Here is a 17837-nt window from a genome sequence, read left to right on the forward strand (position 1 = left end):
ACCATCTGTCTTTTTGTTTATTTCCTCAATGTATAATTGTACTTTGTGATATCCTAGACTAATAGCTTCTAGATTTGAATCCTAAGGCCATGCCCATATATGTAAATTAAATGGAGTAGCGAATATGTTTTATGACAGATTGTTATTTCTATTTACTTAAGGCCATTGGAGAATTCATGTAGCAAGAAGTAGATCTTTAAAGTCTGTAGATTAAAGCTAGTGAAAATAAGTTTGTCTCTATCATATACGTATGATAGTAAAATCTGTTTATATTGGTTAACTTTTCATTTGCATGTCTAATCTTACCAACTACACTGCCAAGGGAAAGGCAGGGATAAGAATGGACATAACATGCTGTGTTTCATGGCATAGAAGGAGTTTTCAGTGAGTGTCTAAATATGTGTCTAATGTGTCTAAATACTTCCATTTTCCAAAATCAACACAATTTTACTCTTAAATTATTTAAAAACCTGCCTCAGCTTTTCCTGGGATAAAGCTTATATTATGAACTTGTCTTTAAAGAGGAGCTTATGTAACATACAAACTAAATGGAACAGAATTGTAATATGAAATCCCCAGTAATTTGGCAGTTCATGCTTGCCTCTGAAAACACAGGTTTTATATTGTTAAAAGGCTTATAATTTAGTTATAATCAAGGAAAATGTAGGACATAAAAAAGAAAGATAAATAATAAATCAGTTTGTGGTAAAACAAAATATGCCAGTTACCCAAACAACGTGCTGAAAGAACTAGGGTCTCAGTGTTCCAGAAGAATGCATGGACACTAGAGAAACTGCATTCCATACTATAATCTGGAATATTAGGGAGAGTAGGACTGTCTTTGGTAAATGACTCATTTGAAGATCTCTTCAGTTCAATTTGAGGGGGTATTCTTATAAATTTCCCTCCATTGTATTTCCAAGTTAAATCTCACTCTTCTCTACCCCAGGCACACAGTGTGATTTTTTTCATCATTATTACTTTCACTGAGATTTTCACTGTCTCTTGCTTTAAATGCTAAGTAGAGCCAAATATCAGGTGTTTTGGAATGAAATACTGCATTACCATTGAAGAAAGAGCAGATGGCAACAAAAGCAAAGATGAATAAAGGCTGTGCTTTTGTTGTCTTTTTTCCCAAAAGATTTTTGGTTTTGTAAAAGATATAGATGTTTTATATTTGATATACACTGATTTATTTCTTGAAAAAAAACAAAGTTTTTTTTTTATTTTAAAAAGTAATATTTACTCCCAGAGACTCTAAAGACTGATTTCTACCTATTATATTTCAGATGTTTTATCATAGTCTATAAAGATTCAACCGGAATGAGACACAGATGGTCCTTGACCTCTCAGAGCAGGGACGACTTGTCTATAAAGTAGAAGAGGTTAAAAAACAGAAAGCAAGTGGGAAATCGCTGTAAAATAATGCCAAGTGTCATGGAGGCAGTTTGTGTGGGAGACTGTGCCAGGGGAGTTCAGCCACATTAAGGAGCAATCAGGGGAGGTACCGTAGACAAGCTGATATCTGATATGCAAAAGGAAAAGCAGACCTCAAATTCAGATTAACTAAGGTGGGGAGAAAGAGTGTTCCATGAAAGGGGAGAGGAGGTTCAGTGTCCAGGAGATGAAGAAAGCATGCACGATTTGAGGAACTGGAAAGATGAGAATGACTAAAGCTTAGAGTGAGTACATGGTGAAAATTTGAGAGAAAAGGTCTAGAGAATTGGGCAGAATTCATGTTACCAAGACAAACTGTGCAAAGATATTTAGATTGAACTTTAAAGGGAAACCATGTAAGCACAGGTGTAATATAATTAGATTGTTATTTCAAAAAGATTACTCAAAATACCTAGTGTGGTAGAGAGGGAAAGAGTTCAGGTAAAGAGAGTAGTTAGGAGGCCGTTGTGGTAATCCATCTGAGAGGTGATGCATGGTGCTCTGGGTTAGGTGGTGATGTGAGGATGCACAAAGAGGTGGTTTTGAGAAATCAGTGAGGGAGAAGGGAAGATGTGGTGATTGCATATGAATGAAGTTTAAGGAAGAATCAAAAATGACTGTGACTTTTTTCAACAACAGTTGGGTTCTATTTACTGAATTAAATTTACTGAGGTGTCCAGGGTATTTCTCTACTGTTGTATGTACCCCAAAAAAGACATCATGTGTGGGAAAGAAATCTGCCTTTGAATTCAGAAGGACTTGGGTTTAAAGTTGTTGCCTCCAACACATATGTACCTTTGGAAAATTAAACTGAATACTGTTTTCCATAAATTGCTAATAATACTACCTGACCTAGAATTCTTGCAGCAGTTAAGACTAACACATGTACAAAAGCTGGCCTAGGTCTGTCAAGCAGTAGGCTCTCAGCATTGCTACAGTTGCATACTTATGTGCTTGTTGTCCCCACTGTAATGCAGCTTTGCGATGCAGAGAAACGCTGGCCTACTACTCACCTTTGTATCCCCAAGTACCTGGTTAAGTGCCAGTGCACACTGAGGAGTCCAAAACTATTTGTTGAAGGGACAAATAAAACTATTACCACATAGACAGTTTGGTTTCTCTTTTAGAACTAATTTGGCATAAACATGATAAAGACCGTAATCCACGTTGAGATAACTCGTGATCTCAAGTTTTGAATGCTGTTACTTCTATTAAATGTAAAAGCTCAAAACTTTACTCAAAAAAAAAAATGAAAACAACAACAAAAAACCCCTGTTTCTGTTAATAGAAAAATGCATCCTATACTTCACTAGATGGCACCAAACCGTTGCCCTAAAACAGAACTAGCACAAGAAAGAGGGGGTAGAGGACCAGAAAGCTGGAAAGCCTGATTGTAATCTACATTAAATATCTATTGGTGATCTCAGGGGGTGTTCAGGAGCTCTTAACTGTGCTTTTCCAGTCAAATTCTCACATGCATATAATTATATTTTTCATGTCTAGGAATGTGACATGATTTAATTAAGCACAGGGGACTTTATTCAATCTGTCATAGGAGAAAATTAAGCTCTTAGGAAGGAGCATTACTGTACCTCATTCAGACCACTAGAGTGCATTGGTGTTGAAGCATTTTTTCTAATTTTGTTTTCTCCAAAACTTTAATTCTCTAGTAGAAATAAGCTGAATGGTGCCCTAGTGATCTCAATGACTTGTGAGTCCTTCAGCACCTTATTAAGTTAAACCTTGCAGACAGTGGCACTAGTTTGTTTTTTAGTATCTTAAAATTTATGTGATGTACACTGTGACATTTTCCCTTAAAAGCAAATCCACTGAAAAGGTGAATGGAAATGTATTTATCATGGTTGCAATTTTATTTTCTTTCCCCAGTCCATTTTTACCCTCTCCTAATTGGCTGTGTGTGGTGAGAGGCTTTTGTGAAGAATAAAGATGCCATTGATGGATGGACCTTCTTGCTCCTGTTACTGAATTGCTGATGTGACAGTTAGCCAATATCCCACTCTAGATCTGAGCAGCATAGCAACTGGATTTTAGACCCTTTTGGAACAATGATCCCCTGATGTTTTTTTTTTTTTTTTTTTTCTCCTCTACATTTCCTTTGAATGGTCCTGATTTGATTGACGTCTGTTTTCTGAGTCTCTGTGTCCTGCTATTTTGAGATTCAGGCTTTTATTTATGAGATACTGCTAGGCATGGAGTTAAAAGGATTCACAGAGTTAGCTTGGTCCAATCTGTACCAATTTCCAGAAAGTGTAAGAGCTAAGTAAAGTGTTAAATTGCAGCTTAGTGCCACACAGAATAAAATGTTTGTGTTTTCTTCTGTAAATATATGTATCTCATCAGATACCTCTTTTCAAATAGGCATATTTTTTTAATGAAAAAATATGAAGATTCATTTATTTGTTTTTTCAGAAACAATATGGCTTTATATTTCACAGTATTAGGGCTGTCTGTCTAACTAGATATGTTTTCTACATTGTAATTAAGTTTTGTGGTCCAGTTGATATATATCCTTTCTACTCAGGAGAGTCTCAGTAAGTGATTTTGATTAATAGACATAAACATGGTGTGATAGAGAAAAGTACCCAGTTCTTGGGACAAAAGCATAAATGAGTTAGAATCATTGCTTGTGGCACTGGCCTGTCTACTGAGTGAGTGGGGATTTGAGGCCACTAATAATCTAAAGAGTTTATGATGTGAGAACTGCTTTCAATATTTTGTAAGTTCATATCAATTAACTTAAATAGCAATCATCTCATTAAATAAGAAAACTAAATACTAATATTATTGCTGTTTGATATCTATATTGGTTGCTAGATTTTATATTTTTGATTAGTTACAATAAAAATGTTAACTAATTACTGCAATTTATTTGATAGTCACATTCTTTCAAACTTCATGGTCTATGGAGGAAATTAATAAAATGAATCTTTGATCACAGTCCTAAGGCCAGAGGACACCATAAAAACACTGTCCATGGTTCTGTAACAAGGAATAGGATGAATTTGTGTCTACTTAAATTAACCCTCTTTGTCCCAAATACCATTTTCAATATTGCAGGAGATTACATGTGGGGAGTTATATGTGGATTAGAAAAAACAGAATGGGGGTTTTGAAAGAGACGAGAGGAGGGCAGAATTACATAACTGCATAGATATTATTTCCTACTAAGTAAACTCAGAGAAAGTATATTTTAGAATTAAAGTTCATTTCCAAAATAGAGCAAACCTCAAGAATTTTCCACATTAATCCTTCAACAACATAACTGGCATACTTTAAGGCTCAAGGTGATTACTAGGTAGAAACGTCCTATTGTCCATCCTTATTTTGATAGAGACCATTTTTACTGAGCAGGTGCCTGGACTTAACCCCAAGCTATTGGCTTTTATGTTACCATGAGATGCTAGGAATGACAGAGTGAACTGATTCTCAGGGTGTTTAATGGTTCATTAGCAACAATTGGACCTCTTCCAAATCAAGTTATAGCCCTACATAGATCAGTCCTATGTGCTGTCCTTTATAGAACATCTTTACCCAGATACGTTGTGGGCTGATAAATATGCATTTAGATACTTCTTTGTTAACCCCCAAAGTACCTTAGATACTGAGAACGCTCAAACAGTTCTTGGTTTGGGATTTTCTTTTTAACTTGTTTGGTGGAGACATCATCTGGCAGGCTAGAAACGAATATGTGCATTGAACTAAAGGTATTTCTTGAGTAAAAAAGAAGACAATATAATAGAATTTCTTTATGTCAATAATGTTTACCTATTTTCCATTAGCGATAAACACAACTTGAATTATGAAAGCATACAAAGAAGTTTTGAAATGCTGTATCAGATAAATGACTTTTCCTTTGCTTAGTCTTTTCAGTCCCATCCATCTTGACTCAAATATGTGGCTAGAGAGATCTTTCTTTTTTGCAAGTAAAATGGGTTGTTCTCTCTACTTGTTAGAAAGTGTTACTATGATTGCTTATATAATTAATTTATTCAGCAAATATTTAATGAATATCTTCTCTTAGTTTTCTAGGCATTAGGAGATAGACTATTTAGAGTGAGTATCACAAACATTGTTCTTATTCTCGTGGAACAAAAGTCTAGTAAAAGAAACATTTAATTATACACAAAATGATAATGAAACATGAAAAGTCCAATCATTGGTGACATAATCAAGGTCTGAGAACACCCAGCAGGGATGCAGAGGATACATGGGGAGGGCAATGGAGTTTCTGGCAAGACGTGACATTTAAACTGAGACCTGAAAAATGGGTAGGAGTTTGTCACATGTGGTAGGTGAAAGTGTATTTAATGATAAAGAAAAGATTAACATGGGAAAGAGTGTTTCAGGAGAAGGAACAAACAGCATCTCAGTGTGGCCCAGTGGTTAGAGAGTGAAGCGCACATATGACTGGGCCATAGCTTGTGAAGGGAGGAGTGGCAGGACCTCAGATGGAAAATGTAGGGAGTGCCACACGTGAAGGACCTTATATAAGCCATGGACTGCGTTGTAGGGCATAAGAGATGCACAGGACATTTTAAATAGAGGAAAACTATTTCAGATTTATACTTTAAAAAATCCCTTCAGCAGTAATGTGGACAATGGGTGGAGAAGAGCTAGTCTTAGAATCTTCTAGTCGTGATTATGAGACCAGTTATAGATGAAAAAGTATGGACTTTGCATGATGAGAAATAAATCGTTGAGGATAGCTGCACATGTGTTTTGCTGCAGGGTTTACATCATTGCCGTCTGATAAATTTTGTCGGATTCTCCTGAAATCCTGAAATGACTACAGTGAGGCCTGATTGGCGATTCCCCACTTTGTTTTGAGGCTGTGATGGCTGAATGCAGCATATTGTATTTTAGGTCTTTTTTATCATTTGAATTGCATCTGTAAAATAAATGGTCTTTAAAATATTCTTGTAAGTCATCCACATTTTATTTTGAAATATTTATATTTATTCTCTGAAGGTTTCTTCACTAGAAATTGATTGTTTTCTAATTCTTTACTCCTCTTCCTACTTTATTTCCTATTCCAGAAAAGCTTTTCTTTACCTTGAGAGGACACTTTCCTCTGTTTGTTGAGGTCCCCACCCCACCCCATCATGTCCTATCGTGGTAACAACTAAAATACTGTTCCCTCCTTATTCAATTCATGAACACTTACTTACTTCATATTAAGTTACAGACTTGTCCCATGATTACTTCACTCGAAAGATTAGCTCATGGATGCAATGGAAAACTTTGTAAACTCAGACCAGATTGAACCACACATTTTAGGAGTCAAGAATTAGAGTCTGTGACCCAAGTCACACGCTTGGCCCTTTGTAGAGTAGTGAATGTGTATTTGAGTAGGTGCCTGCTTTTTATTTCTTGAGTGGATCAGAGCAGCTGACGCCAGCTCTGTGTAGCAGAGGAATTGTTTTGGTTTCCTTTAACATTGCTATTTCACATGGGGTCCCAGGGCAATGTTCTTTTCCCCAGTCTCTGACTTTCTCTACTACCAGAAATGCCTTCCCCCCGCCCCTGGCCAAGTAGTGATTGACCATCCCCTATTACCTGTCTGAAATAAAGCTTAGTGCAGCCACTAGAATGGCTGTATCTGCCAGACCTCTTATTTCAAGCCACTGAATCGTAACAGGGTGCTCTGAAAATGAGGCAGCTGTTAATCTAGTAACACTGAATAACCAGACATACCAAAGCCATTAAGGCACTTACTACATTTAGAAAGAAGGTACTCGCTTCCCTGTCATTAAGAATTTACGACTATTCGCAAAATGTAAGGATGCAGTTTTCACTGAAACTACTTTCTTAAGTACTCACTTAGACAAATGGAATTGCTGTACTCACTTAGCTTTTTCATGCAGTCACGCAGTCTGGTTTCCAAGCTAAGTACCCTTTGATGTAGTTCCTCATAGTCATAGGCACCGATTTCCTCCTGAATCCCGGTGAGGACGGCAGACAGATTCCGGATTTCCTCCTTGAACTGGGTGATTAACTTGGCATCTGTTTTGTACTGTTCCAGCACGGGAATCAAGGGCAGGAGCTCGTCCATCTTCTCTTTCAGCTCCTGTGAAAAGCAGCCAGTTGTTTCTGAGAGTCATTTAAACAGATAAGCAGCTACGTTCTTTTTCATATGATACTTAAGGGAGATTACTAAAACATACTCATAATTCGTATTGATTTCTAATTGAAATTGGGTATTTCATGAGAATGTAAATGGCCACATGAACATTAGTAGTATATCCGCTTATCTCGGCTTTTCAATACAAGAACCTCTCTTTAAATGGTTACTTGCTTTTCTGTGAAACAAACTGATCCTTATCATAATTACAAAACTTCCTATGGTAGCAATTATGGGTTTATTTATTACCTCGCTTTCTAGTAGCATTTTATAAAGTGAACAATGCATTATGTAGTTAGGAAACATAAGCAGGGTTTGTCTTCTGATTATAAATTATTAGAAATAGGTCAAATATTATGTTGTTTAATTACCATTTAATAATTATCAATAATATAAGGGTACTTAGAGAGAATTTTGGATCCTGGAACAGCTTTTCCCTAATAGAATTTTTCCAATTTTGGGTTTCTACCGCTCTGTGCTTCTAGTCCTCCCTCTTTTTAGTATCCATCTTGGCACAGCATCATTAGGAAGGTAATTTCAGGAAGTATAATAAGTCATGCAAAGCTTTTCAGAGCTCAAAGAAATGTATGTCACTCTTTACTATTTTGAATTATTACCCATTCTTGGATTTCATTTGCCTTAGCATAGATAATTTAGAGCTATTTACGTAAGACACAGTTGCTTACCCACGTAGTAAATTAACTCTTTCGGGATCAGAGTGCTCATGGTTTATGTAATAAAAGAGCCAGTTACACCAAGTTGTTTGAAACTAAAGTGCTGATTTTTGTCTACAGAATAAGAAGTATGCTTTGCTAACAAGGTGTCCCTTCTAGCATCCTGGGACTGAGCCACACCTGTAGTTTCACTTTCAGTCTGGCCGTGTCACCTTTATTTTCTTTCCTTTAATTTGGTGGTGGTGGTCAGTGAAAATATTTTGTGAGTTTGATTCAGTTGTGAGTTTATTGCAAATGATCTCATTTGTGGAAAGAGCTATCACTGCTGTGATCATTTGAGAATAATCCATAGGTTCTGTCAGAAACCATGCTGTACACTAACTAATTTAAGGAGCTGAAAATTGCATTTTAAAATTACATTTAGAAGATGTTATTACTATCAATACATTAAAATAGCAAGAGCTCCCATTGCCATGTGATTTATGGGCTTGTGTTTCTTGTGGGGAAATTTCCACTTGCTCTGTAAGCTCGGAATTCTTTGAATTTGTTTATATGTCCATGATGAGTGGGAGGGGACAGAGAGTCTTAATAAAGAGAAAGATTCATATATATCACAGTCAAAAGACAGAATGGCAGAGCTTTACTCATTTTAGTGGCTCATTTTGAAATAAACTTATTAGTTTGAGCATCTTGTGGTATCCCTAAAGGAAGACGCAATTGCTTCATTAGGATTTTAATGAGAAGAGTTCTGTTGGTACCATTTGCTGCATATTATTGCAGCTGTTACAATGAGGAGTTTTACGTTCTACTATGGAAATAATGAAAAGAGAGCCATTTGGTGTCACAATTTTGGTAGCATTTTATTTCCCTTGAGCTTATGCTTATATTTATCCTTATATTTGTATTTATATTTATATTTTGGGGCTTTTTCAAAAACTTTGATTATTGGCAGTCAGTAATTTTAAAACTCTGTACACTAGTCAGAGAGCAATGGAAAGTCCAGCTGATATACATATCAAATAAAAGATTAAAGTAGGAACAGATTCATGCTTACTAATGCCTTCCAGAATTTCACCTTCTGCTATGTTGCTCTTACAGCAACGGGTTTTGGTAGACTAGGTAGACTGTCTTGCCCAACCAAGATCTCTTCATATAAGGATGATAGTCTCAAGTGTGGAAACTAGAACACACTTTTCATATACAGAATGACCGACTTAGTGTTTTTGATAAGTTTAAGAATGGTGTACCAGAGGGCTTTTCTTCCAGTTTGGAAGTATTCTTCCGTGTTAAACTTACTTTTGGAATGTTCCGTTTCTTCTTCTCAAATACGGCACCTCAGCAGCTAGAGCAAAATCTGACCCATAGGACTTGGTGAATAAATACACTCGTATTTGAGCATCTAATTATTGTTAGTAAATTTAATTCAGAGTGCTGCAGTCGACTTGGAGAGGCTCCTGGTATTGGTATTAGGAGGCCAAACCTGGGAGCTGGACTTTGTAGTTCTGATACATATTAGATATATGACTCTGGATAAGTTGCTCAACTTCTTTGTACATCAATTTCTTCATCTGAAATGATGGGAAGAAACATAATCCTGCCTTAAAGGATTGTTGTCAGGATTAAATTAGTTAATATAGAATATATTTGTAATATATTTGAAGTGCTTGGAATTACATGTTGAATGTGTAGAATTCTTCAGAAAAATAGTTATTATTATTGCTATTGATTTTGACATACAAGTTAAGATCTACTTGGATTACTTGAGATAGGAAAATCGAAATCATTATGTCCTATGGTGCTGCCTGAAAAGTAAGCTTTCTTATTGGCAACCTGGCTTCCGCTAGACAAACTTGCAGAATAGGCAGTTTTCTCTCTTTTTTCCCCCTCAGCCTCGTATCTTTTTGTTTCTTTGTCTCCTGTCTCCTAAGAGTTCCCACAGATACACATGCATCATCACGTGTCACCAGCTCTGCCAGCCCTGGTTCTCTCAAGCTGTCCATTGGTGTCACAGAGTTCTGTATTGTCCATCTGAGCTTGAATGGTTTTCACTCTGAGCCAGACACCCTGAGCTTCTCTCCTTCTGTCCCTTCCTTTTGGGAATTCCCCATGCACTGGAAACGCCAGCATATCCCTTCCTGCTTTGTTGATGGCCTCAGCATCAGGCTCACCGAATGGCTCTGTAGTCGACACCTTAACCCTGAGCATTGAAAACTTATGTTGAGAATTGTTTGGATCTTTGATCTTCTCTGTAATTAAGTATTTTCTGGGGCAGAGAGGGGACACTAGTCTAAAACTATTTTCTTGAATATTGCCAAATCTTATAACTCTTCCCTGGCCTTCTCGCAACAAAATTAATAAATCTTCCCTTTGTACCATTAAGTATTGTTTATGCCTCTTTTTACTGTCAATTTTACCTACATTTTTTAGTTGTCTTTCATAGAAGACAGATTATGTGTTATTGTGCCCAGCAGGGGGCCCAACACTGCCTTGCACACAGTATGTGCTCAATAAATACTGGTTAAAATTAATTCATTTGCTTTTCACCTTCTATTCTTCTCTGTTTACCATTCCCCATAAATTCCCTATTATTCCAGTTTACTCATTCTCTCATTTCTAATAGTCTTTAAATTAATTTTTATCTTCTAGGCCTTACTCTTAATTTGTTATAACTTCTTAACCTTCTGGCTTTGCTTACTTCAGTTTAACCTCATGGTTCATGACTTTAGTCCCCTCTCTTGCCAGTACCCTGAACTCTCTTACCCTCTTGTTCTTCTGTTGTGCGTTTCTGACAGAACCTTAAAACTGGTTCAGTGCAACACTGTCTTTTGCACTTCTCTACTCAGGCTCCTGAGCACCCCTGAAGAAAATTACAAAACCATGAAAATTTCTGCCATATTAAAATGTGCCATGCAGAGACCCTGTTTCATGTTCCTGACTAGCTCCCTGCCCGTCACAGTTATGTATGAAAAGTACTTGTAATGTTTGAGCAAGAGCTTGGATTGAGGCCCACTCCCTTACCATCAGCAGCGAATCTCACTTTCTAATTGGCAAGGAAAGAAGAGGCTATTATGTTTATAAGATCATAGTGTGTTTTATAAACTATAAACATAATTTCTTTTTACTAGAGGCTCAAATGGTATTATCATAGATTTTATTTTAATCTATGACACTGTCATGCATAGTTAATAAAAGTACATATAACACGCCTAAAAGCACTGTTTCTTCAGTTTCAGTGGTCCTAGATAATTGCCAATAAACAGCTTAAAGTCTAAAAAAAATACTTTTTTGTATCAAATTATGAAACAACCCTCTTTTATGTGCTATTATTAATGATATTTTTGCCTCTTTTAATTATTTATATTTTCTGTATTTCTCCTCATATTAGCAGGGCATAAACCATCAGAAAATCTTTGATAAATTTCATTATTAATTTTTTTAGATTTCCCCTTGTCATAATATTGAAATGCCTTTAAATCTATGCATAATCTCCACTTGGCTCGAGGAGGATAAGGCACTTTTTATTGCAAGTCTACAAACTAGTGATCAGTTTCAGTGGAGAGATGACTGATGACTTGAGTGAGTCTTTAACCTTGCATATGTGGGCCAAGGTGCAGTTATTTCTAGCGGAGTGCCATGGTGGCTGTCCATTGTACTCAGTGTCTCGTTTGGATTGACGTGATTGCTAAAGTCAAACCTACTTGAAAATGCTTGGTCATTAGTGTCTTCCGGTCATCTTCGATCTGCCGAAACTTGGCCTTCAGCCCTTTCATTTGGGTTTCCATTTTTAGAACGTATTGGAAATCTCTCTGAGTTCTCAAGTTTAAGACTTCAATAGACTGCGACATGTTCTGAACCTGTTAAAGAAGACATTATTGTCTGTTTACAAGTATATGCAATCACTACTAAAGTAGCAAAAATGACATGAACACTAAAAACAGGGAGTGCCAAATTCATAATTGCATTTCCACTGGACATACTTCCAGAGGGACATTTCTTCATGATAAACATTCAGAAAATTTCAGAAGAGAAAATTAGACAGGAAATAATACAATGAACATTATAGTATTAGAAATGACACCATATAAGTAAGAATATAATACATTAGAAAAATACAACTAGAATATTCATTGCGGGGCTTTGTAAGCTTATAATGGCCCAATCTGTTAAATGTTAAAATAAGTTGTTTCTTTAAGTACTAACTAACTTCTTCAAGGTCTGGGATGCTTAGCAATTGTGGATGGCAATGAAGTATTCAGCAGATGTGGAAAATATTCATTACAATGCAGTTATTTTAAGCTGCATCTGAAGTACTCCCAGGGCTGAGACTGAACTGAGCAAGATGAGTGGTGGTAGTGCTGGGCACCTCCTAACTCAGAGAGCGTACTGCTTGAGACACCTGGACAATGGCCACTATCAGGTGTTTGGTAGGTAGGCAGTAAACACATATGAAGGTGATGGCACCATCCCAAGTTCAGTGAACCCCAAGCTATTTCAAAGTGGGATATAGGTAACCTACAAAGCATGTAGAAACAAGGAAAGAAAGGCTGCTCTAATTGTTACGGCAGCAAAATCCCGAAAACAAAGTAAAAGCCTGTGATAGGAGGAGGGCTGTTAAATGAACTGAAGAAAGAATATGAATAAACTATTTTAAAGAATAAGACAGATCGCTGTCCTTTGGTGTTCACAGGATGGTCTGTAGAGCAACAGCTTTTGCATCACCTGGGAGCTCATGAGAAATACAGGATCTTGGGACCCACCCCGGAGCTACTGAGTTAGAATCTTCATTTTTATCAAGGTATCTAAGCGATTTCTATGTTTATACATTTTGAGAAACACTGCTCAACATGTGGAATTTACATGAGAAAAGCAAGTGAAAAAAGCAAATGTAAAGTTCTTCATATTAATTTGATCCTTTTATTCTAAATCAAATTCTCTCTCTCTCTCTCTCCCTCTCCTCCTTTCTTCCTGCTGTCTGTCTGTCTGTCTCTTTTTCACACACATACACAGGTGCATGTACACGCATACCCTCAGATGTAAAAGAAAATAGAGTATATAAACAAAAGAAACAGGGAGAGAGATATGGGAGGATTAGAAGAATACATATTAGGTTTGTTAACATTAATTTTCTGTGAGATGTGAGGGGTGAGGTGTAGGTGAGAGGAGAAGTAACAAAAGTGGTAGAAAGCGGTCCCTGGTAAATATTACATATAAAGCCATCTGCATAGAATTATATGTCTTATATGCATAAATGAATATATGAAAGCATGAGCATCAAAAATGGTTGTGGGATTTCAGGTGAGTTTTACTTCATTTCATTTATTTTTGTGTGTTACTCTAGATAGCTTTAAATAGCATTTTTATGTACATAACACATAAAAAGTTGTTGTCTTTGTAAAAATTGTGAGTTATAAACAGGAAAAGGATGGTTTGTTCATATATAAATTTTTATCATCAGACAAAGCTTAGTGGACCAGCTAGTTTTAAAGAGCCCATTGTCAAGACATTCCTCAGAATTGGAACATTCAGAAAAGGCAGTGAATTCTGCTGCCTTGGCTGGCCTTAGTTCCTCTGCTTTTTTGGTCAGAGTAGGTCATAATTTTCTGTTTCTTTTTCTGCTCTCTTGAGCCATAGTCCTGTCCCTTACGAATCCTGTCTTTTCAGGATATGCTGCAGTCTAGCTTATATTAAAAGTAATTGTGTAATGTGTGTGAATCAAAGCAGAGAAGTGGCTGCCCTTCTGTGAACTCCATGAGGTTAGAAGCTGTGTCTTATTCATTCCTTTTATTCCCAAGACCTTACACAGAGCTACACACAGAATAATTTCTCAATAAATATCTATTGGGTAAATTTATCTTAGGCTTTCAATAATAGTAATAGGTAGTAAGTATTTTAATATTTTAAGAATAATTTCTTCCTCCTGTCACTGGTTAGACTATAGTATTACATGACTTCCAAATATTTCTTAATTTACTATCATTCCTACTGTAGAAAGCTTCATTTAAAAGAAAGTCTTTGATTCAGCATAAAATTACTGAGACAACATTGAAAGCATGGTAAGTGCATCTTGGATAAATGCAATGCTTTCAAAATAATTTTCAATGCCATTATGGCTAAGCATGAATAAGGGAAAGCCATTTGTGTTAAAGAAACTGTGCATTTAAATACAACATTTGTCTGTGAAGACACTCATCACTGGCTTGGCCAGTATTCTCCTAGGAATTCTGTATACTTATGCAGAGTCTGTACAGTTAGGAAATGATAGGCAAGTGAGGTATTCTGGATAAAGTTAAAACATTCTCTCTCTTTCTTTGCCTCTAACTTACCCTGTCAAGTTAATCTTCAGCCTTGTTTGTGTTATGGGAGAAGGCACTGAGAGTTTTTACCGAGACCTGATTGTGACCTGCAGTACTGTAGAACCGTGTATGATTACAAGAGCTACGTTTGGGGCGGTGGCTCAAGATGGAGCTGTCTGACTGGGAAGGAGGTTCTGGGGTCCCTTTGCTTTTCCTGCTGGCTGCACCTGGGACTTAGTTTTCCACTGATTATGGAGACCCACTGAGAGTCAGTTTCCTGATGATACTTGAGCCTGGATCCCCACAGTTACACTTGTAGGAAGGAGAGTCATCTGCTGTGGTTGCTCTGTCAGTCTCTTCTCTCTGACGTTCTGCCATTCAGCTTTCTACACATGTCCCCATGTTACCCACGTGGTGTGGTAAGCTCACTGTCCCCCTTCGCTCATCATTGTTTGAGCTCATTCTTCATATGAATAAAATATCTTACATCTTTCTGAACTTAAACACATGTTAACTTAGATTTTCATTCTCATTCGTAATTAGCGTGGAGGCTACTTGAAAAAAATACCCCACAGCTCAGTATGTTTGGATAGCCTTGGGGTTAACAAAAATAGAGATTTCTTTTTTTTAATTATCAAACGTTTCCCTTTTATTTTTTGATTTATGATAAGAAGAGAAAGAATAGAATTGGCTGAGGACCTTCAAGTCTCTTGTCAATTACATCTCTTCCTTGAACACGGGTCTGGGGCTGTGTAGGCGTCCCAGTTGTGCTTGAGAGTCTGCTGCAGAGGGTACAACTCCTGAAAGAGATTTCTTCACTGTAGGTCTTCACAGAACCTTTAGTATTAAGCTGTGTGATGGAAATCTTCAAGAGTGAAGTATCATGTACCATGTTTCTTAAAATTATTTTATTGGGGGAATGTTGCCAGTATCCTATTCCAAAAATCACACTTTAGGAAATATTGACCTAGACAATGCAGAACTGTACAGAGAGGCTGCAGAACTAACACATTTTTTAAAAAGTGAAACATTTAAGTTTGGACATACTAAGGCCTGATATATTGTGAAACCAATTGTCATTTTTCTAATATTCAGTAATACAAATACTTGTTTAAAATGTTTGACAGAGCACCAGTTAAATAAGTGTGGGTTCCACCAGTGGCATTTTGAATGATACTGGTTGGCATGGTGTTGAGAAAATGCAAAATCAATCTGCTGTAGCTCCACACCTACTGGTTGCATGACATTGGTAAGTTTTTTTTTTTGTTTTTAGCCTCAAACAGCACCAGTTTGCTTTCATGTAAACTTAGAAGGACAATTAACCTTGCTATAAGGATTAAAAGGAGTAGATACAAATATAATAGGTGGGAACGATTGTTATTAGTACTTTTCTTATTGAGAATCTTCCGTTATTAGATGACTAAATCAAGCCTCTGGCTCATGGTGAATGAGCTGCTTACAGGTCATGCTCCTGTTTGCCATCTGATACCTTGAATATATGTGAAACCATAGAGATGTTGGCGAGGGACTGGCTCAGTCAGAATAAGGAATGCTGGTTTTTTTCTGTGGGTCACTGCGGCAAACCAATGCTACTTCCTTCCTTCAGGGTCCTCTAAATGTTGCACACACTTTACTGCTCTTCTGTTGACATAACACTACCAGGTAGTGAATTTGATAAATCTAATTTATCACGACCTTGATTTTGTTAATAAATTTTATTTGGTTTTTGTCGTTTAGGTATTGATGACTTTTTAAAGGTGTAATTTTCTAGAATTTCTTTAAAATATTAAACAAATTGCATATTGGAGGATTATGTAAATTTCAGTGATTGCTTTCAATCAGCTTCCTTAGTTGTACTCTTTTAGCCTTATTTATCCTTCCCTAATTCCTGGTTTTGTCATAGCACTTGAATACATTTTACTTAGAACGTTTAGAGGGTATTATCTACGTAGACTGACATTTATAGTTCATTTGAATTTTTTCAACTGATTTTTGAAGAAATGTCTGAGTCTGTGTGTGGGCGTGTGTATCCAATGCTATACTGAAAATTGTAACCCAAATAAGATTATGATGTCTAAGAAAATGTTTCTCATTATAGTTGATATTGAAAAAAGATGTTTTTGCATAGAAAAAAAGATTGAATCAATGTAATCTGAGACGAAATACAAGTTAATTGAAAAGCAAAATTGGACTTAAAAGATTAAATCTTTTTACCAATCTAATTAATTTCCCTAGTAACCAAATAATATTAAACTGTATATTTGATTTTTTTTCATAGAAATAAATAAAATCCAGGTTGGAAAACAATACCCAAGAATAATCATAGTTCATATGTCATGCTTTCTAATAGTTGGGAGGCACATTAGCTAGAGTTATTAACTTGAATGACATGTGCATTTGCTCTTGTCTGGGAAACAAGATATTGAGGGAGCAGGAAAGATTATATCTTAAAAAAAAAAAGACTTAAGAAGAGAGAGCAAATAGATGATGACTCCAAGGATGGGGGAGGAAAACAAACTAATTTTTGTGTGAAATATAAAAAGAAGTCTTAAAAATCTTTACACCTCAGTACACTTCCAAATAATGTACAGGGAAGAAAGTTATTTTAATTATATGTCAGTGGAAGAAAGTTATTGTGGCTAGACTTAACATTGCATAAACTAGGGATGTCTGTATTAACAAATTCAATGCTTTCATTTTTCTGAGTTCTCTTAATTTTCATAGTAAGTTCCTATTCAGTGCTATAATTATGTAGATGATCTTGGAAATGATATTGCATAGAATGAATTGTTGAGCATGGTATCCTCCAAAAACACATACTACCAAATTTATCTTATTATCCCTAGAGGTATTTAAAATTCAAACATGTTTGTCATCCTTCCATAAGTCTGGCCACTCTAGCTGTCCAGCTATATTCAGAGACCAACACAGTGATAGTTTGAGTGAGAAAAATAGAAACAACCATTCATTGATTTTTTCTTTTCTCTCTAAACATAAATAACCTTTCATGACATGATTTTTATCTGTGAAAGAGAGTAAATCAAGGGCATTCTGCATTTGATTGTTATGGATCCACTTTAAGTAAATTATATGGAGAGAATGGTATTGAATGAAATTGAAGAGCTTAATGTTCAAAGGAATGACTTAGAGAATGATGATAAATACTTAGAATTATTCATTATTTGTCTAGATAGCTTACATATTGTATGCCATTGTTTTAACCACCCTAGAAGGTTGTTAATGAGATCTAAAAGTGTGAGCTCAGAGTCTAGTATGATCCTGAGAGTTCAA

General features: G+C 36.2%; 1 protein-coding gene across 2 annotated transcripts in view; it reads right to left on the bottom strand.

Moving 5' to 3' along the window:
- Positions 1–17837, bottom strand: part of OLFM3 (olfactomedin 3) — a 173271-nt gene that overhangs the window by 18983 nt on the left and 136451 nt on the right. For both annotated transcript variants that reach the window (XM_010950459.3, XM_010950458.3), the window contains exons 3-4: positions 11952–12107; positions 7306–7525 (exon numbers count right to left, since the gene is read on the bottom strand). In XM_010950459.3, coding sequence (XP_010948761.1) covers positions 7306–7525; positions 11952–12107 — 376 coding nt within the window. The remainder of the gene's footprint in view (positions 1–7305; positions 7526–11951; positions 12108–17837) is intronic.

This window comes from Camelus bactrianus, chromosome 9 (assembly GCF_048773025.1).
Source record: "Camelus bactrianus isolate YW-2024 breed Bactrian camel chromosome 9, ASM4877302v1, whole genome shotgun sequence".
NCBI lineage: Eukaryota > Metazoa > Chordata > Mammalia > Artiodactyla > Camelidae > Camelus > Camelus bactrianus.